The following is a 23,085-nucleotide window of genomic DNA, read 5'->3' as shown; positions in this document are numbered from 1 at the left end:
TCCAGCTGGCCCAGGATGGGCTTCCAAGGGCCCCTTGGCCACCAGGAGGACCAGCTCAGCTCCATCTGGCAGTGAGGCCAGTGACCCCCAGGGTCTGGAGGGGGGCGGGGTCCAGGGAGCAGGTCCCACTGGAGGTGGGCAGGCTCACCCTGGGCTCTAGCACTGACCCCCTGAGGCTGGCTGGTCAGCTCTGGAGCAGTCAGTTTTGGCTGAGGGCTTGCTGGAGCTCTGGGTGCTGAGGGGTCTGTGGGGGTGGGATGTCACTTGGTGGTGGGGTCTCCACCCACCCCAGGGTCCGGGCCTGGCTGAAGGACACTCCCCATAGGCCAGTGAGTGCAGGAGGCCAGTTGCTGGCTGCCCCTTTTGGGTTTGGCCTCTAGGGAAGCCCAAGGCCCCGGGTGGACAAATGACCACAGCAACAGAGCAAGTGCTGGGCTGTAGAGAGTCACACCCATCCCCAGCTCTGTCCCGTACTGCTCTTGGAATCCGGCCCCCGCCAGCAGCATGGCACAATGCTCACCGTACACACGAGGAGACTGAGGCCCACGCTGGCTGACGGCTTGTCCCTGTCCACACAGAGTGAGCAGGGGCAGGGTTGGGCACTTGGGTGTGCTCCTGACCTGCCGACATTGTGCCCCCTGGAGCATGACCGCTCACGGGCTGCCCCACAGTAGGCTGTGGGGGGTAGATGGACTGGGTGGACCCCATGTCCTGGGGCCAACGGGAGAGGCAGCATACCTGTAGGGAGCAAGATCGGGATCTGTGGTCCTGGGGGTTCTCAGAGGGGCTGACAGGGCTCTTCAGGGGGAGGAGCCAGGCTGTGGGGAGAGGGGAAATATACATGGAACATCCCCAGGCCAGTTCCTACCCATGGGCCCCTGTTGCCCTTCCATCCTGCCTTCCCTCCCTCCGTGGCTGCCTGTCTGTCTGTCCAGTCTACCCCTCTTCCTGTCTGTCTTGTCGCTTGCTCTGCAGCCTCAGCCCATGGGCCCTGAGCCAGGCTGTCATACCCAGGTCAGTGCTCTGCGGCAGGTCACGCCTGCCCTCCGCTCTCTCCTAGGCCCCTCCTCAGCCAACTGGTCCTACCCTGCAGACCATCAGTCAGGGTCGTCCCAAGGCCCCAACCTGGCTGACCTCCTCAGGCCATTTGGCAGTAAGCAGGGGCTGGAGCCCCAGGGCCACGTGGTGGCGGCAGCTGTGTGCTCCTGTCCCTGTGGCTGGGGTCGGGGGTGGGGGCCCTGGAGGCTGGGTCCTGGCCCAGCCGAGACTCCTGGCTACAGAAGGGTGGGGATGGGGGTGACCCTTGGCTCCCTGGCCTCACCAGCAGCTTCCTGGGACCTGAGCGGGGGGACAGCAATGATGCCAGCCAGCTGAAGAAAAATGATTCTCTCTGTCCTGGCATGAGAAACGCCCTCCAGAGTTCAGGACCTGTGCCCCAGGGAGGGCCCCAACACGTGGCCAGTCGCTGGGGCACAGGGAGGAAGACCTGGCCACCCTTTGGGGTGTTGTGGGGTATCCCTGCCTGAGCTGGGTGGGGAGGGGCCCCTGGGGGCACCTGGAAGGAAGGGCTGTCAGGGTGGTCCTGGCTTGGCCACAGCCCCTGTAGGTCCAGACCCTCTGGCAGGTGCCAGCAGTTGGGAAGCACCTGGGTGTGTCCATGGGAAATGGAACTTCCAAAGGTCACCGCAGTCTCAAGAGGACAGGGCTATGAGGGGCCGGGGTCAGCAGTGACCCCGTGTGGCAACAGCAGGCATGACAGTGGCTGAGCACCGCCCAGAGGTGTAGGGAGTGGGGCCGTGAGGAGCGGGCGTGGGGAGAGGTGGGAAGCCTGCACAAAGTGGGCTCACGGCCCTGAGTCCTTTGGGGACCATTCTTTCATTCTCTATACACACTCACTGAGCAGGGTCTGTGGGCCGGGCCACGCTGGGGGTGAGGGGCTGATGCTCCGCAGGGACCTAAGGAGGACACAGTGGTGAAATGCTGAGAAGGGGGCGAAACAGGTAAGAGTTGATGGCAGAGGAGGGCATTAGGGTGTGGGGGGGCAGATGGTGGCGGGGAGAGGAGGGCAGAGGGTGAAGGTAGTGGGAAGGAGGTGGAGCAGAGCGTGGTGGGGTGAGAGGTGGGGCAGTCCTCAGCAAGGAGGTGAGGTGCTGGGAGTGCCAGGAAGGTGATGCTCTCCCACCCCGCCCCCATCTGACGAGAAAGGGTTGTGCTGGGCACATCACAGTAGCCATCCATCTGTCCGGGCTGCTGCCCCGTGGGTCCCTCCGATCCTGTTACAGATGAGGAGACGGGGGAGCAGAGGCTGGGACCTGGGTCTCTGCAGAGGCCCCATGCGGGGTGGGGGTGGGGTGGGGGGGCTGCCTCTGGCTCCACCCGGGCTGAAAGCTTGCTGTGGTTACAGGTGGGGTGAGCCCAGGAGCCCCACAATAGGGCTTGTCTGCCTTGGCCGGCCAAGAGGAGGGGCCTGGCCTAGTTGGGCACAGGGACATGGTGTGTGACCTCAAACTGGCTGGAGACCTAGGCGCCAGCCCTCCCGTGGCATTCTGAGGTGTTGGAGGGCCCCAAGGTTTGCACTGTGAGGGCAGCAGCTCTACGGAGAACCCTGGTGGGACCAGGTGGATGCTCTGATGGTTTTGGCTGTGGGTCTTGGGGTCCTCCAGGGATGCAGCTGACCCAGCTCTGTCCCCTACTCAGAGCCCAGCCCCCACACCAGGGCTGCAGGGTGTTCACTGTATGGGGGGTGGGCAGGTCAGCAGCTAGGATTATAAGGTCCGTCCTGGCTCCTGTTGGGGTCTAGGGCAAAGGTCTGTCCAGTGAAGGGATGGGGTGGGGGTCTGAGCCCCCCTGAAATCCCCACATCAGGCACATTCATGGTCACTTGCAGGGTCAGTCATTGAGCGTTTATTCCCAGTTCTCAGAGTTCAGCTATGGCTGGGGAGGCGTGGCCGTGTTGTGGGGATGGAGGAGGCGGGGGCTGGCGGGCTGCCCTTGCTCCCAGGCTGAGGTCCTGCCTGGAAATTGCCAGGCAGGTGATGGAGGCAGCAGCCGCAATTAGGGGCCCGGAAGACCCCATGGAGCAGCGCTCAGGGCAGGCCTGGAGGGATGGCACGTGAGGTGGGGGCTGAGGCGTGTGGCCCACACCCACCTCCACGTGAGACACTCAGGATGCAGGTGGAGGGGGCAGAGTCTAGCAGAAGCAAAGGCACAAGGTCAGACGGGCCTAGCAAGGAGGGTTGAGGTCTGCAGATGGAGAACCCAGCCAGGCTGGGGTGATGGCCACAGAGGGTCCGAGCAAAGCAGCGTGGAGCACGGTGCTCTGGGGTGTTGTCTGGGGGCCCAGGAGGAGCCCACCTTGAGGGTGGCCCAGGTCCTGGCTCTGCCTCTTCCAGGGTGACCCCGATCAAGTCTACAAATAAGTTCCTGGGGTTGAGGCTCTAGAACCAGGGAGGTGCTCTGGGGCAGTTTGTGGGTGTTGGGGTGTTGGGAGGGAGGCCCATGTGGGTCCCACAGCCCAAGAGCTTAATCCTCTGGAATTGCAGCTGCCTGGCTCCCCCTGCTGGCCCTGCCGGCCCCGCTCCAGGCCTGGCCATTGCAGGGATGTGTCCAGGACTCTGACCTGCAGCCCCCAGCCCTTGGAGTCCCAGCCTGCCATCCCCACCCCAGCACGATGCTCTCAGTTGTCCGGCTCCAGCGTCCACTCCGACAGCCACTTCAGGCAGGAGGCCCGCTGTGCTTCTGTCTCAGGGAGCTTGGCAGGGGGCGGTGGGGGCCGGCCTGGCCCGGGCAGGGGCGTGGAGGGGCTGCAGGGCCTGGGGCCCCCTTCTGTGGGGTCAGGGTCTGGGGCAGCCCGCAGGACCTGGACGAGCTCGTCCAGTGGCTGCACCAGGGTGTGGGGGCTCCAGCAGGCATCGAGGGTGGGCACGAAGGGGTCGGGCGTGCAGGCCTCCACGCACTCGGTGCATGTGGGGATGCGCAGGTAGAAGGCGTGGAGCATCATGCGGAAGGGCTGGTCCTCCTGGTTCGAGGCCTGGCCATAGGTCTGGTCCCCCACGATGGGGTGGCCCAGGGTGCTGCAGTGCACGCGCAGCTGGTGCGTCCGTCCTTTGGGGAGGAGAGGGGGCCAGTCAGGCGGGGGCGCCACCCCGTGCCCACCCCCTACCCATTCACGTCATGCCCAGCACTGTCCTTGAAGCCTCACACAACCCCTGGGGGCAGCAGACCTCCCTGTTTCATGCCACGAAGACGTCAGAACTCAGAACGGAAGCGACTTCTGGGGTTGCCCCTGGTGAGGCCAGGGCGATGCTCGATCAACTAGAGAACCCAGGCCAGAACGACCTTGTACAGGGCAAGAGGCTGCAGCCTGTGAGGCTGAGTGTGGGGGAGGAGTCAGCCTGGCCAGCAATGCTGGGAGACCCTGGGCAGGTTCCTTTCCTGTGTGATAGGGACACTTCGGTGCCCTGTGCCAGGAGATGCCCAAGGCAGGACACCATCAGCAGATAGCAAGGAGACCTGGGCACACGCGCCCTGGACACACCCGTGAGAGGCTGCAGCAGCACTTTGGAGACAGGATCACCTGCATACAGTCCGTGTTCCAGGACCACCAGCTCAGTGAGGCTTGGTTTTGGGTTCTCACAGCCTGAAGGGAGCAAGGAAAGCCCAGAGAATTGGCTGGGCCAGCTCCATGGCTGAGTCCACCCCAATCTCAGGTCGCCTGCCCGGGTTGCCCCAGCCTACCCAGGGTCCCCACTGGACGACTGTGCCCCTGGCCCCCACCCCCTGCCCTCCGTACCCTGTGTGCCCTCAATGCACATGGTGTGGGTCCGGCCTTCTGTGCTGTTCTTGCCAATAGCATAGCTGATGGTCATTCGGCTCTCCTGGACGTGCCCCCGCACCTGCCAGGAAGGGGGTCACACGCTGCTCACGGGGTCACCCACCACTGCTGGGAAACCCATCTGACAGCCAGAGGCTATCAAAGTGGATTGAGAGTTGGAGTCTCCTGCTCCAAGGACCAGCTGGGCCTTACCAGAGCCAGATAAGCCTTGGTGACTCTCCGGTCCTTGAAGCACCTGTAGGCACTGCCTGCGGCTGCCTTGTTCAGGGCCACACAGAGTGCCCCGCTGGTGGAGAAGTCCAGTTGGTGGCAGAACCTGGCATGGGGCAGAGGATCAGTGGTGGCTGGGCTGTGGGCCGCTTCCCACCGACGGAGGCTGCTGTGGGTACCTGAACCCGTAGCAGGTGTCAGGGTCGGCCAGCTCTGGGAAGCGGTGCCGCAGCTGCTTCTGGAGGGTCAGCGTCTCCCACCAGGACTTGCTGTCGATGCGCACATCCCAGTGCTTGTTCACCACCAGGAAGTCACGGCTCCGGTACACAACACACAGGTTCTCCACGCTGCCTGGCTCCATGGTGGCTGCAATGCAGGGCAAGTACATGGAGCGGGGTCATGGGGTGCCCAGCCCACATCAGGGCCCTGCCCACCTGGCGTGGACACCCCTGCTCCCCAGGGCCCTGGGTCTGAAGCCACCGAGGCTGTGTCAGGCAAGCTTGCAGACCTACTGTGTGCCTGCACTCCCACCTCTGAGTCAAGTAGCAGGGTGTCAAGTAGCAGGGGTCTGGCCAATATCAGGGGAGCTAGTGTTGCCCTAGGCTCTGGCTGTGGGGCAGTCCTGCCAGACCTGGGCCTGGGGAGAAGCAGTCTTGCCCTCCAGCCTGCTCCCACGGACCCTTCCCGGACGGGCCACGGACGCGCGATAGGGGCCTTTTCCTGAGTGGAGTGCGGTGCAGGGCAGGGGATGGGGCTCTCCCTCTCCCACATAGACGTGCCCTGCCCTGCCTCCCCTCCGAGGAACCCTCGCCTCCCGCGTCTGATGGGCACAGGCGGAGAGGTGCCCGGCGGACTCCACTGCGAACACTTCCCGCGCCCCTGCCCATTCCGAGATCGACCTGCAGCTGAGCTGCGCCGTCTGGGCCCCCGATGCTGCTGCCCGGCCCTGGCTCCTGCCCTCGCGTCTCCCTGCCTCGTGGCCCAGCAGCCCCGGAGCAGTCACTTGGACCACAGAGGTGCGCCTCGCCGGGCCCAGCCTGGGCGCTCAGTCCCGCCCACGTCCCGCCCACGTCCCGCCCACGGCGCAGACGGGCGGCCGTGCTGACAAATGGAGAGCGCCCGGATCCCGCCGCTCCAGCTCCAACGTACGGACTCGGCCCCGCCCAGCCTGCGCGCGCAGCCCCGCCCACGCCCCGCCCCTCCCGCTGACCAATGGCGAGCGTCCGGATACGCCGGCCGTTGATTGGCGGCGCCGGGTCGCTTTGGGCAGGAGCTGCGCGCTGGGCGCGGGAGGTTCGCAGCCGGCGGCGGGCGGCCATGGAGGACTACGAGCGGGAGCTGTACGGCGTCGAGGATGACTTCCACAGCCAGTTCGCGGCCGAGCTCGAGGTGCTGGCCGAGCTGGAAGGTAGGCGTGGGCACTGCCGTGGCCTCGTCCCCCGTAGCTCGACAGGGGTCTGGCCCACCCGGGGATTCCAGGAGGGCTGCTCGGAGGGGAGGCGCGAAGGCCGGGAGGCAGCAACAACCTGAGAGAGAGCAGGGCCCTGCAGCGCCGCCGACCTCGGGGGCTGTGACTGTGTGCAGACGAGCTGCTCTCCATGACTGCTGTGAGTTTTCTCTCCGCAGGGACAACCGCCATGTCACCTTCCAGAGACCCCTGGCCCACCGTGGGCCGGCCCCGCCTGACGTTCGAGGAGACCATTGCTGGAGGGAACGCTGCCACTCACTGCTCTCCAGGCGGACCTCCAAGGAACAGCAAGGGCGGTGCCAGGAAGAGGCAGCTGGCCGCTGACATCCACGGGGACAGACCCCTGCCCCCTAGTATGTTTTCCGGGGGCCCAGAGCATAGGGGTGGGGTTCGAGGCTGGAGAAGGACCTCTGTTCCTTCCATGTGTCTCCCCAGCCCCCAAAGTCAAACGGTCCAGGCTGGAGGCTGCCAGGAGACTGAACTTCAGATCTGATGAGATGGAAGAGCCGCTGCCTCCTGACTCCCCGACTCAGGACATCACCCCCCCACCGAGTCCTGAGGTCCCTGCTGAACTATGGGGCAAGGGGTGTGTAGCTTGGGGTACAGGTATCTCAGTATCTTGGAAGGATCTGGTTTCTTCAACCACGTCTTGAAGGCTGGGGATTGGGGGCCTGTGGGAGGGCTGGGTAGCCAGCAGTGGATCCAAGTCCCTTCCCCAGGAATCCCCAAGATGGTCATGGTCCCTTCCCAGGCCCTTGGACACCGGGGCTGATGTGGGTCTCACTAAGGCCTCGCCAGCCGCCCGCAATCCTGTCCTGAGGCGGCCCCCTGTCTTGGAGGACTACATCAATGTGACCTCCACGGGCGGCGACCGGGCCTTTCTAGTGCTTCGGGCTGACCCAGTGGGCACTGGGGTCCAGGTGGGTGCTGTGCAGACATGAGCGGGGGCCTGGACATCACATCCCCTACCCTGACCCTGGGAACCCCTCTAGAGGTCCATCTGGCCTCTAGTCTTCCACTCGGGAGAGCCATCTTTCTCCTTCACTTTCCTCCTCTTTCTTTTCTTTTTTCTTCTCCTCTTCCTCTTTACTTCTTTTCTCTTCTCCACCTTAGATCTGCTGCCATTCCAATGATCCCTTGGGGTCCCTGGTGAGAAGGGGCTCCTTGTGGCCTAGATGCTAGGAAATGCCATCTAGGTCCCTGAGCACTGTTGGGAGGAGGGTTGTAGAAATCCCATAACCTAGAGGAGGGTGACTGATGCTCTCCCTTCCCTGCAGAGCCCTCTTCTTGACATCCGGTGGCGTGGCCGTGGCCAGCTGGACCTGCTGGGTGTGTCCTTTGCCTCCCTGAAGGAGAAGATCGACAGCGAGGTAGGGTCTGCTGGGGTTTGCTGGGAAGGGAGAGGTAGCTCAGGGGTGACTGGCTGGCTGAGCCATCCTGATTCCAACCCCATTGTCTGCACAGCGGCGCCAGCGACTGCTGGAAGAGGCCCAGCGGCTCTCGGACACACTGTGCAGGTGACACAGTGGGCCCCTCCACCTCTGAGGTCCTCACCGGTCCTTGGACTGCTGACCACCAGCATGTATTCTGGGGGATGTGATCCCTGCATGGGGTTAAGGCCCAGTGGCTCAGGGCACAATGCTCTCCAGTCTTAGGTCAGAGGAGGTGGAGGAGGGGCCCCAGCCCTCGGGGGCCTCTGAGGAGGAGCCGGCTGACAGCCAAGATGCTTCCCAGCATTGCCTCTGGGTGGATGAGTTCGCACCGCAACGCTATACGGAGCTGCTCAGTGACGATGTGAGGTCCTGTTTTTGCTTAAGTGAAGTGTGACTGGCTTCTTTGTTGCCGAGAGAAAAGTACTTAGGGCCTAGCAGGTCTTCATTTTGCCAGCCCACAGAGGTGTCAGGATTTGGAGAAGGGATTTGACCAGCCTCGTTGAATTGTAGGTGGGGAAACTGAGGCCAGTACAGAGCCTTTCACCGGTCATCACTTGTCATTCAGCCTCAGCATCACTGTGTGTGTCTTTGGGCTCATGACAGTAGGGTGACATGAGGGGCAGGCACTAGGAGTCCTTGGTGCTGGTGGCCGCCCCCCCAGGCCGGGCCTCTCTTCTTGCAGTTCACCAACCGCTGCCTCCTCAAGTGGCTGAAGCTGTGGGACTTGGTGGTATTTGGCCGAGAGCGGCCCACCCGGAAGCCCAGACCCAGTGTGGAACCGGCCCTTGGTGGCAAGGAGGCCACAGCCTCCAGCAAGTGGAAAAGCCACGGACAGGTGCTAGAGGAGATGCTGGAGGCTGAGCTGGATCCAAGCGGGCGGCCCCGGCAGAAGGTGAGCCCACCTGGCTGTGGGCTGTTCTCTGGATGGCTGGCACCTTTGCAGCCTCTAGGGGCCATGAGGCACATTTACTGCCCCCAAGGGTGTAGGTGGAATGATGTCAGAGTCTAGGTGAGGAGTGTCAGCAACGTGAGCTGGGATTTGAGTCCTTTCTTCTAATGACTTAGATAAGACTAGCACTCCTTGCAGGGCCTTGCACCTCCCCACAGTGATTATGCTGGACTGTGGGTGGGTTCTGGGTGTTAGTCACGTCAGTAACAGCTGTGTCTTTGTCAGGTACAAATGTCACTCACTTCAGGCAAGGCTTTATTCTCGCTCTGCACGACCAGTAGGCAGGGGCTTGTTCTCCTTTGGTGACTGGGGCAGGGCAGGAGAACATCTCTTAGCACTGAGCTTCATGGGATAGGATTTTCAGTCTCTGGCGGTTGGGCCAGGGTCTCCCAGAGTCCGTGAGGTGGTGTGGGTTACAGCACGTTTTCTCCTGCCTCGGCTGCAGGTGGCGCTGCTGTGTGGGCCCCCAGGGCTGGGCAAGACTACCCTGGCCCATGTGATTGCGCGGCACGCTGGGTACTCTGTGGTGGAAATGAACGCGAGGTGAGTTGGGGGAGGGCCAGGTCTCCTTTTGTCCTGATGTGTCTGGTCGAGCCTGGGATACAACCCTGAAAGCCTGGGGGTGGTGGGCTGTGGAATAGTCCATCCTCAGGGCTTACTGGGATTTGGCCGCAGTGTCATGGGGTGGCCTTGTGTAGTATCTGTGAGTTGTACACGTGGTGGCTCTGCCCTGGGAAATTGTCCTGCTGGGGACACTGGCTGCTGCCCTGGCTGAGGCCATGGCTGCCCTGACAGCCCCTCCCTGGCCTCTTGGTTCCAGTGATGACCGCAGCCCTGAGGCCTTCCGAACGCGCATCGAGGCAGCCACGCAGATGGAGTCGGTGTTGGGCACTGGTGGGAGGCCCAACTGCCTGGTTATCGATGAGATCGACGGGGCCCCCACGGTGGGCCTCCTGGGTGTGCTGCGGCCGGGTGGGCAGGCAGTGGGGGCTGTGACTCACCTCCGTCTGCATGTCCCCCCAGGCCGCCATCAATGTTCTCCTGAGCGTCTTGGACCGCCAGGGCCGACAGGAGGCAGAGCCAGGGGGCCCCGCTGTGCCCACGGGCGGGGGGCGGCGGCGCCGGGCGGGAGGGGGCATCCTGATGAGGCCCATCATCTGCATCTGCAATGACCAGTGAGCGGGGCGGGGCGGGGCGGGGCGGGGCGTGGTCTCCGCTGGGTGGGCGTGCCCCACGCCTGCTGGGCTGTGGCACGCACCCTGGCGGCCCTGGCCAGGTGGGCTCGCTGTGCAAACCGCTCATCCCACAGGTTCGTGCCCTCCCTTCGGCAGCTGAAGCAGCAGGCACTCCTGCTCCACTTCCCGCCCACGCTGCCCTCCAGGCTCACACAGCGGCTCCAGGAGGTCCGTGAGGGCTGCCCTCCCTCTGCCGTCAGGCCCCCAGCCTCCCAGCTGGTCCCAGGATATGGGGTGGAGGTGCTGGGACAGTTTGGTCTCTGGTGGTGGGTGGTTCCAAGCAACGACCGAGGTCCTCCCTCAGGGATTTTTGGCCTTTGCTCCCCATAGGACAGAAGCTGACCCCTGTTTCTAGGGAGGAGGTGGCTTTAGGGTGGGGGTCGGGGGGACACTCACCCTCTCACTTCCCTGCAGATCTCCCTGCGGCGGGGCATGCGGCCTGACCCTGGCGCGCTGGCGGCCCTCTGCGAGAAGACAGACAACGACATCCGCGCCTGCATCAATGCCCTACAGGTGGGCAGGTGGCCGTGGCGGGGGTGGGGCAGGGGCAGCCAGCAGCCAGCACTCCCCCATCCCCGCACCACCACCGTGTCTAGTTTCTACACGAGTGGGGGTCAGCCACCCTCACCGCCCCACCCCCCACCCCATGTCCAGTTCCTGCATGGGCGGGGCCAGCGGGAGCTGAGCGTTCAGGCTGTGCAGACCACACGCATTGGCCTCAAGGACCAGCGCAAGGGGCTCTTCTCCGTGTGGCAGGAGGTCTTCCAGCTGCCCCAGGCCCGGAGGTAGGTAGGCCAGCCCCAGTCTGGGATGCCAGCCAGCTCTGCTTTTGCTGACGGGGTGTGAGGCTGCACGGCCCTGGGGGCTGCTTGGCTCTGCCTCGGCCTCCCTCACTGTCTCTTCTCGGGGACCTCAGGGTGTCGTAAATGTATACAAGCTGGTGCCACCGGGAGGGAAAGGGTGGGCAGGGCTGGGTCCAGGGTGATGGGGCGGGGGCTCCACTCCAGCCTCAGGGCCCTCTCTGCAGGCACCGCGTGGGTCAGGACCCGACCCTGCCCACCCACACACTCCTGCTCAGTGATGGACACGTGGGTTCAGGGCCCCTCGCTACCAAGGTGCCCCTGACCGCGGCCTCTCAGCGGTTCTACCACATCTTGCATGTGGCCGCTTCTGCGGGTGAGCACGAAAAGGTGGTCCAGGTAACCATGCTCTACCTCAAACCTTTGCGGGGGGCTGAGGGGCAGAAGGCCAGCATCTGGCATTGTTTCTCATCCCCAGACAGTGAGTGGGACACGCTTCAGATGGTATTGAGCCCGAGGAGAAACAGGCGGGTGGGAGGGCGGGGAGTGGACACGGGGCATCGGGAGGCTTCTGAGAAGGGGTGGGAGCAGGGACAGGCTGGGAGGAAGGACTGACCCTGGCAGGAGGGGGATGGCCAGCGTGGGGTCGTATGATGGAGTCACTCTGGCTGCTCTTGGGGAACTATCTGAAGGGCCCCGGCAGTAGCTGGATTCTGGATGTGAGCTGTGGGAACAGGGATGTGGGTGCACGTGGGGTGGAGAGCAGGTGGTGGATGCCCCCCATCCCCTGGGAAGCCTGGTGTAAGTTGCCTCCCTGGCTAAGCAGCTTTGGATTAGCAGCTGGGGATCCTTGCAAATCTGGAAATCCACAGTGTGGAGGGCAGTGTGGTGGCTGGAGGTGAGGGATTCCCACATGGAACAAGAGTGGGGGCTCTGTGTCCTTGATTCTGGTGAACACAACTTCCTTTAGGGAGGGCTTGGGGGCTTCTTTCTCACATGTCTCAGGGTCTTGGTCAAACCAGAGTTGGGGTGGCAGGGTGGGCCTTCCTGGCCACCCCCGTCCCCAGGGCCCTGTGGCTACTTGCTGGTGTCTGCAGCTGTGCCTGAGACCCTGGGCCTTGCAAGCAGGTGGGAGGGGAAGGGTCCCACTGGGTGGTGCTTGTGCTGTGGGCTGGGGGGGCATGAGGCTGGAGGGGCTCAGGGAACTGGCCCGTCCACCTGCCCGCAGGGCCTATTCGACAACTTCTTGCGGCTGAGGCTGCGGGACTCCAGCTTGGCAGCCGTGTGCATAGCACTTGACTGGCTGGCCTTCGACGACCTGCTGAGCCGGGCCGCCCACCACGGCCAGAGCTTCCAGCTGCTGCGCTACCTGCCCTTCCTGCCCCCGGCGTTCCACCTGCTCTTTGCCTCCAGCCACGTGCCGAGGATCACCTTTCCCAGCAGCCAGCAGGAGGTGCGCCCCACACCCTGCCCACACCCAGGGTCTAACACCGGGGCCCTGGGTGACTTGGTCCTCGTCTGCCCTCCACCCCAGGCCCAGAATCGGATGAGCCGGACACACAACCTGATGCAGACGCTGGTGTCGGGCATCACGCCAGCCACCCGCAGCCGGGCTGCACCGCAGGCGCTCATCCTGGACACCCTCTGCCTGCTCCTGGACATCCTCGCACCCAAGCTGCGCCCTGTGAGTGCCTTGCCTGGAAGGGCTGTGGCTCCTGGTGGGGGCAGGCCCCTGGCCACGCTTAGCACCCCTGCCTGCTGCCCACCATCCCACAGGTGAGCACACAGCTGTACAGCGCCCGAGAGAAACAGCAGCTGGCCAGCCTCGTGGGCACCATGCTCGCCTATAGCCTCACCTACTGCCAGGAGCGCACGCCCGATGGGCAGTATGTCTACAGGCTGGAGCCGTGAGTCTGTGCAGCACCTGGGGTGGGGGTGCCTGGGGGCAGGAGGCTGGGGGGCTGGGCTCCAAGTGCCATGGTGATTGCTCGGCGCGAGTCTAAATGCATGGCTTTGGAGGTGTGAGTCTGTTTCCCCATTGGAGGGTGGGAGAGTCAGTCCTAGCTCATTCCTTGCCTAGATGTGACTGGGGGGTGGGCACAGCCCTGGGACCTGAGGTTTACTGCAGAGCCTCTCAGTGCCCCCAGGAGCTACCCCCAGAGGGCCCTTGAGCTCCCCAGGGCCCCGTTTCTCTGTCCTGAGAGGGTCGTGGGGATGGAGGACCGGCAGCAGTGGTGTCCAGATGCAGATCCTTGAGGCAGTAATGATGCTGGTTCCCAAGCACCCAGCCCCAGGCCTGAATCCAGGCCATGCCACGTTGTGTCAGTTCCTCCCTTGCAGCCCTCTTCAAGCCCACATACAGCTGGGGAAACAGAGGCTCAGAGTGGATAACACCCCTGCTGCCACAGAGCTGGGTGCGGCAGGGACAGGACTGGACCCGGTCCTGCATTGTCGCATTCCAGCAGTTGGGGTCGGTGCTAGTGAGTAGCTCCTGCCCCGTCTCTGCTGACTGAGTGCCCTGGTGTCCTGCCCTGCCCTGCTCACCCCGAGAGCAGGAACGTGGAGGATGTCTGCCGCTTTCCCGAGCTGCCCACCCGCAAGCCCCTCACCTACCAGGCCAAGCAGCTCATTGCCCGTGAGATTGAAGTGGAGAAGATGCGGCGGGTGGAGGCCTTGGCCCGGGCTAGGGTCGGCCCCCAGGTGAGCCCACCCCGGGCTCTGAGCAGAGCAGGGCCCTCAGAGTGGACACCGTCCCTGGTATGATCCTGCCCAATCAGCTCTCACTGTACGTGACTTCCTGTAGGTGGACGGGGGTCCCCTGGGGGGCACTGGGGAGAAAGGGGCGCAGCCATCTGCCCCATGCAGCCACGAGCAGCGGCTGGAGTGCATCCTGAAGAGAGCTGCCCTGGAGGAGCAGGTGTGGTAACCCTAACCCTAATGGGGGGGCGGGGCTAGGTGGCCAGAGGGTGGGGCCACGTGGGCCTGGGTGGGTGACCTTGGAGTGCTATGGTTCTAAGTCCTGGAGGTCCAGCTCCCTGCTGTTCAGCATGATGGTTCCACCTGGCTTCAGTTTCTCATCTGGGCAGGATGCTGGCACCTCCCACCCTGGACCTGACCTTGGCAGGGAGCAGGCGACTGTGAGGGTGGTGAAGGGTGGAGGGAACACTTGCAGAGAGGGTCCGCGCTGGGGTGAGGGTAGGGGGCCATTGCCCAGAGGTGCCACGAGACCCCTCCTCCCTGGGAGATGGCCTCTGGGCCCTCCCACCAGGTAGGGGACTGTCTGCTGTGGGTCAGCCCCCGTGAACCTGACTGGCCTATCTCCTTTAGCCCGAGAGGGACTTCTTCGGTCGTGTGGTTGTCAAGAGAGCGGCAGCCCCGAGCACAGGTGTGTGGGGAGGTGGGGGCGGTTGAGGGACTGGGGTCAGGGTCGGGTGGAGGAAAGACTGTGTGGCCCCTGCAGAGCACGCAGCCCCTGAGACTGACACGGCCGAGCAGCGCATGGGCACCGCGGTGGGCAGGAGCGACGTCTGGTTCCGCTTCAAGGAGGGCGTCTCCAACGCCGTGCGGCGCAGCCTGTACATCAGGGACCTGCTGTAGCCTGGGCCACACCAAGCCCCCAGGATCCATGCTGCCATCTTGACTGTGCTAGATACTCTGACCCACACTTGACGTCCCCAGGATCTATGCTGGACACTGTGGGGGCCGTGCCAGACCCCCCTGTCCATGCCGGACACTCTGGGGTTGTGCCAGACACCCTGGATCCACACCGGACACCCTGGAGCCACACGAGATGTCCCCAGATACACACTGGGTGCCTGGGTGTTGCTTTCTCTCTCCTAGAAAATGTACAAAAGCATGTACATGCTTGAAAACTCTTTATAAAAGTCACACTTTTACAGAGTCGTTCTCTTCACAGGGAGGCGTGAGTCTGGGGTGTGGGGGCCTCACAGGATGGCACACTTGCCCTTCTCCACCCACGGGTTGTTCTTCATCAGGTCGGGGTTCAGGAAGGGGTCCTTGGGGATCCCGTCCTCAATCCACTTGAGGAGCCTGTGGGTGGGGAGGGTAGGGTGAGCACGAGGGCACCTGCCGTCCCTCAAGTGCTGCCTGATGGCAGTGTGTGGGGGTGTGGTCTTGGCTCATACAAATGAGCACAGAGCAGGGAAACAGACGCAGATCATGGCTGGCCTTGGGTGGGGTGTGGCCGGGGCTCCATGGGGTCCTGGGGACTCACTCAGGGATAGTCTTGGATGACATCTCCCTCTTGAAGGCCAGCTGGTACTTGAGGCTCTCCACCTCTTTCTTCATCTGGGGCACGTCCCACTCCTCCATGGCATCCGGGGCTTCGGAAGTGGCCAGCCTGGGGCTAGAAGGTATGGGAGGAATCAACAGAGCCAGGGGGCTGCCAGCCTACGATCACCCTCCAGATGCTCCATCCCCACTGGTGAGCCCCTTCCCACCCCCCCAACAAAGGGAGGGAGGGAGCCCCCACCCTATCACACTGACACCAGCTCACTGCCTAGGGAGGCCCCCACAGCCCATGCTACTCACCAGGGTACAGGGCTGGAGCTGAGGCCCCACTAATGAGGCCCTGTGTGCCTGCCCCCTACCTCCCATGGGGCTAATTAACTGCAGAGAAAACTTTCCACCCCTACCCACCAGCAAAGCCTCACCAAGGCTGGGCCTGTGGGTTGGAGAAGGTGGGGTAATGTCCCGGTGCTGGGGGATAGCAGAACAGGACAGGTCCCCTGACCCTCCACCTGCAAGACCCACTTTCCACTCCCGGTAGCAGAAACCTATCGTGTCAGGGGTGGGACCCTGACGCACACACCCATACCCATACCCACACGCGCCTCCCCCTGCTTTGCATGGGCAAAGCCCACCCCGAGGGCAGGTTAATCCAGGGCCAGGAGAGTGGGGCTGCTATTTGCATCTCTGGCCAGGGGGCTGGGGGCAAATGCTGGGGATTTTGGGGTCCCAGGCTGAGCAGCTGGTCCAAGACTTGGAACCCCTGCAGCCTCCCACTGCCCAATGTCTCCTCTGACCTGCCTACAAGCCTGTGGCCCCGTCTCTGAGGGTGGGCCCGCCTGTCACAGCCACAGGTTCAGACCTCTCAGGAAACCCGGCCAGCTGCGGCCAAGGGAGGGCAGGTCGCTCCTGTCTCCCTTGCTGCAGCCCACTCAAGGGGTCCAGGGAGCCCCTTGCTGTCCTCCATCCCCTGCCCGCATCACTGAGGCTGGGAGCCAGAGAACCGACTTCCTTGACCTGGGAAGTGTGGGCAGGTCCTGCCAGGAGTGTGACCTCGCCTGCCTCAGGCCGTGGAGGGAGCTCCTGGGAGGGTCAGCCAGGAGCGAGGGTGAGAGCCGGGGGAGTAGGGGGACTTTTCAGGGGCAGCCAGGGGGGCGAGCAGGGGCTCCCTCCTAGAGACCCCGAGTTCCAGCACCCCACCCGGCGGCTCAGGTTCTCAGAGAGTCACGTGGGCGGGGGCTTCCCAGGCTGGGGGCGGTGGCAGCCCGGTCCGCAGCCCCCTCCCCCGTCTCCGCCAGCCTTACCTGCGCGCAGCCGCCGCAGCCGCAGCCGCCGCCGCCCGCCCTGCGCGCCCCCGGCTTCGGCGCACGGCGCTGGCTCGGCGGGCACTGCGGGCGGCGCGCACGGCGCACGGACGCGGCTCCCCACGCAGCCAGCCCGCGGACGGAGGGGTCCTCTCCACCGGTCAGGCCGGCCCTTTGCGACACGCAGGGCGGCTGCCCTCGCCCGCAGACGGACAGGCAAGGGTGCCTCGGGGGTTAGGGTGGTCCAGGTCAGCCCAATGGGACCTGGGCAAGCCCCAGAGCCCCAGGCCTCGGTTTCCTGCTCAGCGCAAGGAGCCAGTTCACCAGACCTACCTTGGACGGTGACCGCTAGGGCAAAGATGACAAGGGCCAAGTGATGGCGAGGGCGAAATGATGGACGAGTGAGCCGGGCACACAGGCAGGCAGAGCCCAGGCAGGTGCCCCGCCCACTCCTGCCACCTGGGCCAGGCCCTAGCACCGCCCCCACTCTCTGCCCTCCTTCCTCAGGGCTGGGTTGCCCCTGGGAATCTGGCTTCATCAGGCACACTCTGCTAGCCCCAGGCAGGGCACTCCATTGCTGGGGCACCAGCTGGGGGTGGCAGATGCATCCGGGAGCAGTGTGGGGTCAGCTCTGGCCCTGGGTGACGTGTCCTCCCACTGGGCTGGATGGGCTGGGCTGTCACGTTGTGCAGCCCCAAAGACTATCAGCTGTTAGGTTGTATCTCAGCCGCTGCTGCCTCTCATGGGCTGGAGCCACCACGCCAGGTGGGAATAGCAAGGATGGGGTCAAGATGCTACATCCCCCTGGGGCTTCAGCAGTGTCCACTGATAGGCCCAGAGCTGACCCACCACAGTGTGAGCCTGTTCTGGCCAGGCCACCTGGGCCTGGGTGGAGTTGCTTCCTGCTCCGGCCCCTGCCCTGCATTCCCAGGCCAGAGGCAGGCAGACTGGGCAGCTATGGTGGGTGGCAGGGCCCAGCTCACCAACCAATCCCTTCAGAGGCCAGACCCCACAGCTCCCCAGGGCAGCCGGGGCCAGACCCCCGGCAGGTGCTCCTGCAGCCTCCCCTGGCTGACTCTGCGCCCACTCAGAAGGCAGGACAGGGTAGGGGGTGTTCCCTGCCTGCCTTGGGCTCCTGGGCCCTCCCCGTTGTGACCGCATAAAACAAGGTCAGCTGCGCCTCCCTGGCCCCTCTGGCACATCAGTGTGATGACGGATCAGGAGGCACTTCGGGAACTGGGCCATGTTAGGAAAAGTAGGGATTATTTTTATTATGGATTTATGGGGGTTGGGGAGCTTAGAGCCAAGGGTGCCAGCATCCTCCTCAGGGCAGATGGCTGGCAATGCTGGCCTCACTCCACCCCCCTGCCTGGCCCCTTGGGTGCCCTGTGACTGGACATGCACTGTGTTGCTTGGGCTACCTGGGGCTCTCCTGTGGCTCTCCTGTGGCTGTGGGCCCAGCTCACGAGGGGTGGGGGCTCGGGGCAGGGTGTCGAGTCAGCCCCCAGAACTGGCTCAAGATTTAGACTGAGACCCAGGCCAGCCAGGGCCTGCCACCACCCACGCCTTTCCCTTGAGGGTGTGGGCAGGACAGGGAACCCAGGACCAGGTTCTGGTACAACAGTGTCCTGAGAGTCCTCTGGAAGATGCCCTGGTGTGACCCGGCAGGGCATGGCCCCTGTGGTCTGCTCCGGGGCCTGCATTGCAGGCGCTGTTTGATCTCTCCTCCGCGGATCAGAGAGCTCCACTGTAACCACAGCTGAAATCAGCCTTAGAGCTGCACACAGGCCTTAGTGATGACACTTGAACATACCTGGGCATCGTCACGTCATCAGGATGGCGGGAGCTTGGCCTGCAGGAGGGAGCTGTGTGGGGCGCAGGGTCTGCACTCCTGCTCTGAGGTACTGTTTCCTGTCTATGAGTGCTGGTCACACCCGCTGCCCTGTGGACCCTCAGGGTTCAGAAGTGGTCCCTGTGCTGACCCTGGTGGCCCCATGTGGCAGAGGCCAAAACTCCATGCGGTGGTCGAGCTGACGCATGCCTGCTCATGTGAGCCTGTGAAGCTCCCGTCCTTGGTGAGAGTTGGGGGACCCAGCAACTCCTATTTCTCACTTTCCTGGGAGGCTGGACTTGTGAACCCTAGACACCCCAGGGGTACCGGGTGGGTCTGGAATGAGCAAAGGCCCAGTGATTTGCGGTGGGAGGAGGACGCTCCAGAAGCAGTGACGGCTTGTGCTCCGGCTGACGCCACCTTACAGTTGCCCAGAGCAGATCCCGGGAGACCAGCAGCCTTTCTGAAATTATCTCCACTAACTGGGCTGCTGGTGAGAACCAACAGGGCTCCTGACTGGCCTAGAAACGGCTGCTCCAGGCCCCACACCTGCAGGGCTCCTGACTGGGGCGGGGGTGTGGGCTGGGCTCCTGGGGACAGGGTGGGCATGGGGGGAGGTGCAGTGAGACCCTGAGGCAGGGTCCCCCTTGTGCTAGGTTTAGTGCTCAGGAAGAATCAGACAGTGGTGTGTATGGGGTGCTCTGACCCATTCTGGGCAGGGTCCCCAAGGAGGGCTCAGGGAGCAGGGGCAGGAAACGCCCCCACCAGATGGGACCTGCAGCCTGGTGCTGTCCCAATGCCACTCCAACCCGTGGCCTTGCTGGACGGGGCCAGAGCTGAGGCCGGCCTCTCACCTGGTCCCTTCTGGGCATGCTGGCGACCCAGTGCCACCCAGGCTGTTGTCAGCTCCCTGCTCAGGGTCCTCCTGAGACCAGGGCTCTCTTCCACATGGTGCCCCAGCAATGGAGTGCCCTGCCTGGGCAGATCCAGCCCCACATGCAGGTGTGATGAGGCCTGAGTGAGACCGCCTCCCCCGTGTCTGCAGCTTCGCTTCAGACCTTGGGGAGGTCAGACCCTACATACAACCGGCCTCCGGTGAGGAAACTAAAAGACAGTGTTCCATGCTGCAGGCCCAGGCCTGGCGGGCGCCCAGCCTGACAGCACTCCGTCCCAGGGTGGGCGTGGAGCCCTTGGTCTTACAACAGGCTGACACGCTCCTGAGGCACAGTGACAGTGGCCCCGGGGGATGTGCCTACTTGTTTCCTGTCCCTGGAAACAAAACCAGCAGAGGCGAACACGGGGACTGGAAGATACCAAAGAAGCTTTATTTCACCCAGTTAAACAGAGCTCACAAAAAACTAGGTAGTTCTTGGATAATCTTTGAATGTTTGAAAACGATTTTCAAAAATAATTTAAGCTGTTAGACTCATGTGTGCAAAATATACAACAAATGATTCCAGGGAACCATGGGCTCTAGTCGGCACAAGCTCTGAATCATAAAGTCTCAGGGAAGTGACTCTGGTTAAGTGGTTTATTCTAACGGCTCTGCGGTCCACAGGTGACTCCATCTCCTTCCTCGCCCGCTCCAGTCCTCCTGTGATGCTGGCTCCTGCCAGCATGTGGAACAGGAAGACGCACATGGTCTGTATCTCGGGACTCCGAGGCTCAGGAACAGGCCCAGGGCCTGCACCCACCTAAGCACCGAACACTCCAGTGCCCACAGGCCATGGGGGTCCCCTCCTGATGAGGCCGATGCCACTCAGTGGTCCTGTGCATTGCTGGTGAGTCTACCGGTCTGCACCCCCAAAGGGCCATGCACCACGAAGGTGGGTGAGTAGGGCAGACGCACACATCGGGCCACCAGTGCGTCCTTACAAAGGCCTGGGCGTGGCTCTCAGTCTTCCCTCTTGACTTGCACCCCCCAGGTCTGTGCAGCACTGCAGAGAATTCTATCTGAGCATGGGGCAGCGGCAGCGTGCAGCTACACGAGTGGGGCTGGGGGCGTGTGGAGGGCCCCCCACACTCTGTCTCACAGCTGACCCCACACATGCACCCCCTGACGAGGTGGAGCAAGGCTGGCCCAGCGCAGTGGGCCACTTCCAGGAGCACTTCACCTCTGCTGCCTCACAGAGGAAACGGGTGCAGACCAGCCTATCAGCCACCCTCCCCCGCCCCCCCGCTGCCCTTGGGCCAGTGGCCAAGCACAGTGGGACTTGCACCTTCAGCACGTGTGCTTCTAGTCCCAAGCAATACGACCACCACGTGGGAGTGGATGAAAGAGGCCTCCTAGAAACAATTTCAGTGCCCAGAGGTTTTCCACAAAAGCAAAGGGAGGAGACACCTCTGTCAGGCAGGGGCCGCCTCCCAAGGCAAGGACAATGTCCAGCAGTACTCGCCGTCTAGGGTAGTCTGATGAACTGGCCCCTGTGCTGAGCAGGAAACTGAGGCTCTGGGGCTTGCCCAGGTCCCACCCTCTTCTGTGGGTGTTGTGTCCTTCATTTAGTGACTTCCCTCAAACACCTGGAATCCCTGGCCATCTGCTTATTTCATCAGAAGCTACAGAAGCTCTGGTGACTGCACAGTGCAAGTGACTGAATGGGAACCCTCAACTATCACAAAGCTCTCTTCCCAGAAAGGACCCCCGTCCTGTGCCAGGGGCTGAGGTCTCCATGGGGACTGTGGACGTTCACCCCTCCCAGGTCCAGCGTGGGGCTCCCTCCCCTGGGCCGTGTCTGCCACCTGGAGATGCAGTCTGTGCAGACTGCTCTGGCGAGATGGGGTGCAGAACTTGAAGCCTCAGAGGCAGACACTAGAGTTACAGGGATCTAGACACCCCTCCTACCCCCGGAATTAAATCTCCCGGGGAGGGGGGGGGGCGGAGCGTCTGTCATGTGACACGGGAGAGGACGAAGCCAACGGGAGTCCACGCAAGGAGCGCGCCCTGGGCAGCGGAGCTCGCGGGGTGGAGACGGGCGGGAGCGGCACCGAGGGCACACCCGCCGGGCCCTCCCCACGCTCACGGCCCCAGGATGTGCCAGGCTCGCTGCTCGGGTTCACCCAGGACAAATCTGCTCTTGGGACTCGGCTTCGGGAGGAGCCCACGCACCGCGGGGCCCTGGCCGCTCGGCCGCCGGGACCGTAGAACAGGGTCAGTGGGCTTCCACTCAAGGCCAGGATTTCGGCAGGAAACCCCGCGCGACAGATGTCGTTATCAAAAGTCCTTACTGGACGAGGACTCCTAGCACGGAGGCTGACGGCCCATTTATCTAGAAAGCTTGAGCCAAACAAACGTTTCCGGCGGTCTTACTGGTGTTAACGTGGGGTGTTTATCATGAAGAAAGTACTGTACGGCTCCGCGAGGGAACGCCCTGCAGGAGGTTCCAGGCAGCCAAACCCTGGGCAGGTCCACGATCCCCGCCGCTACCCTTTTTTCAACTGCCTGTGGCACTGGAAGCTCGCTGCCAGCTTGGGAGATCCCTTCCGGGTCGAAGCGCGGAGCGGGCGGAGCGCTCAGAGGGCCCGCCCTCCGGCTGAGGGGCGGGGCCTCTGTGGTACGCCGTCGTGCGTGGCGCAGCCATCTTGGAGCCGGGCGATGGCGTCCTCAGGGCGGAAGTGTGGCGTGGAGGGAGCCGGTGTTGTCATGTCTGTGGCTCTCAGGTGTTCCCTTGATCTGGCTTCCCAGGCTCCTGTCAAGTTATGGTAGGTGACCTTTGAGGGGGCCGGACACCCGCACGGCGGTATTGGTGAGCGTGACCGGCCGCGGGACTCCGTGAAAAAAGGGGCGATGTTAGAGTCAGGCGACAGAGCCGGCAGGGTGCCTCTGCCTGACCCATGTCCCCCCCTCTCAGGTCCCCTGTCTCAGGTCCTCCCTCTCAGGTCCCCCCACCCATGTCCCCCTCGCAGATCCCTCCCTCTCAGGACCCTTCCTCAGGTCCTCCCTCTCAAGTCTCCCCTCCCCACGTTGCCCCTTTCGAGGGACACCCTCCCTCCCTCCTAAAGGGCTGTTCTGGAAACCTGAGCTAGCCACTTAATTATTGTTCCAGGTGCGTTTTGAGGTGTGTCATGGAGTGGACACCAGGCAGTTTTGTGTAAAACTTACAGGCTGGGCAGATAGGTGACAGTGGACAAAGCTTGTATTCCAGCATGAGTCAGTTAAGGACCTGGGGCGCTGTCCCGGTGGCCTGTGGCTTGGACAGCAAGTACAGCAGGCTTGCAGGGAGGGGGAGGGACGTGTTGGAGACAAAATTTGGTGAATCAAGGCACAGCAAAGGAGCCGTGACCTTTTGCACACCTGTGAAGCTGGTCTCCTGGGATCCACATCCAATCTTGTCCCACCACCGTCTGCTAGGGTGTAGATGGCGGCTCCCACTGGGAGTAGTTGTGGCGTCTGGGGGGTGGAGGCTAGGGGTGCTGCTCAACACCCACAGGGGGCCCCACTGCCACCCTATCTTGGTGAGTCCCTGAGTTCTAACTTGGAGGCCGCCTCTCCTTGTTCCTCCACAGCCCCTCCCTCCTTAAGCCCCCTGGCCTGGTCCTGGGCAGGGCCTGGGTTGTGCAGGTAGCCAAGTCCCACCTTCTGGGGGGCCCATGTCTAACGGGCAAATGCGTCGATGGCATGGTGAGAGTGCTCCCCGTGGTGTCTGGAGGCTCTGAGCCGGTCTTGTGCCGAGGTCTGTGGAGCTGCATCTCGGAGGAGGGTCCCAGCAGCCCTGCCAGGACAGAGTTTCATGTTACATTCACCCGAATCCCAAAAACATACCTCCTGAATCTCCA

At 63.3% G+C, this 23,085-nt stretch overlaps 3 protein-coding genes across 5 annotated transcripts; 1 reads left to right on the top strand and 2 right to left on the bottom strand.

Annotated features, from left to right (window-relative positions):
- Positions 1–3,159: 3,159 nt before the first annotated feature.
- Positions 3,160–6,116, bottom strand: RPUSD1 (RNA pseudouridine synthase domain containing 1). Of its 3 annotated transcripts, XM_022594404.3 has the most exons (6): positions 5,944–6,116; positions 5,224–5,410; positions 5,027–5,150; positions 4,793–4,895; positions 4,538–4,639; positions 3,160–4,104 (listed from the first exon to the last, which is right to left on the bottom strand). In XM_022594404.3, the coding sequence occupies exons 2-6, from the start codon at positions 5,403–5,405 to the stop codon at positions 3,677–3,679; spliced, it is 939 nt and encodes a 312-aa protein (XP_022450112.1). In that variant the 5' UTR covers positions 5,406–5,410; positions 5,944–6,116; the 3' UTR covers positions 3,160–3,676. The 3 variants fall into 3 exon arrangements, with proteins under 3 accessions (XP_022450112.1, XP_089752557.1, XP_030619446.1); XM_089896431.1 differs by lacking the exon at positions 5,944–6,116 and having other exon boundaries at positions 5,185–5,927; XM_030763586.2 differs by lacking the exon at positions 5,944–6,116 and having other exon boundaries at positions 5,224–5,925.
- Positions 6,117–6,312: 196 nt separating this feature from the next.
- On the top strand, positions 6,313–14,825 carry CHTF18 (chromosome transmission fidelity factor 18). The gene is made up of 22 exons (XM_022594400.3): positions 6,313–6,452; positions 6,671–6,865; positions 6,948–7,098; positions 7,264–7,432; positions 7,790–7,882; positions 7,977–8,029; positions 8,162–8,306; positions 8,628–8,837; positions 9,340–9,437; positions 9,715–9,838; positions 9,918–10,069; positions 10,204–10,297; positions 10,544–10,642; positions 10,784–10,914; positions 11,157–11,328; positions 12,158–12,382; positions 12,464–12,613; positions 12,706–12,836; positions 13,485–13,629; positions 13,733–13,846; positions 14,257–14,314; positions 14,390–14,825. Exons 1-22 carry the CDS (start codon positions 6,362–6,364, stop codon positions 14,524–14,526), a joined length of 2,937 nt encoding a protein of 978 aa, XP_022450108.2. The 5' UTR covers positions 6,313–6,361; the 3' UTR covers positions 14,527–14,825.
- GNG13 (G protein subunit gamma 13) lies at positions 14,781–15,733 on the bottom strand. Its single transcript, XM_022594410.3, has 2 exons — positions 15,164–15,733; positions 14,781–14,979 (listed from the first exon to the last, which is right to left on the bottom strand). Exons 1-2 carry the CDS (start codon positions 15,259–15,261, stop codon positions 14,874–14,876), a joined length of 204 nt encoding a protein of 67 aa, XP_022450118.1. The 5' UTR covers positions 15,262–15,733; the 3' UTR covers positions 14,781–14,873.
- Positions 15,734–23,085: the final 7,352 nt, after the last annotated feature.

The sequence above is a fragment of the Delphinapterus leucas genome, chromosome 15 (genome assembly GCF_059928025.1).
Source record: "Delphinapterus leucas isolate spDelLeu-1000000601 "Yukka" chromosome 15, BTC_Dleu_Yukka2, whole genome shotgun sequence".
Classification (NCBI taxonomy): Eukaryota; Metazoa; Chordata; class Mammalia; order Artiodactyla; family Monodontidae; genus Delphinapterus; species Delphinapterus leucas.
The sequence above is the reverse complement of the archived record's forward strand: the minus strand, read 5'-3'. Positions and strand labels throughout refer to the sequence as shown.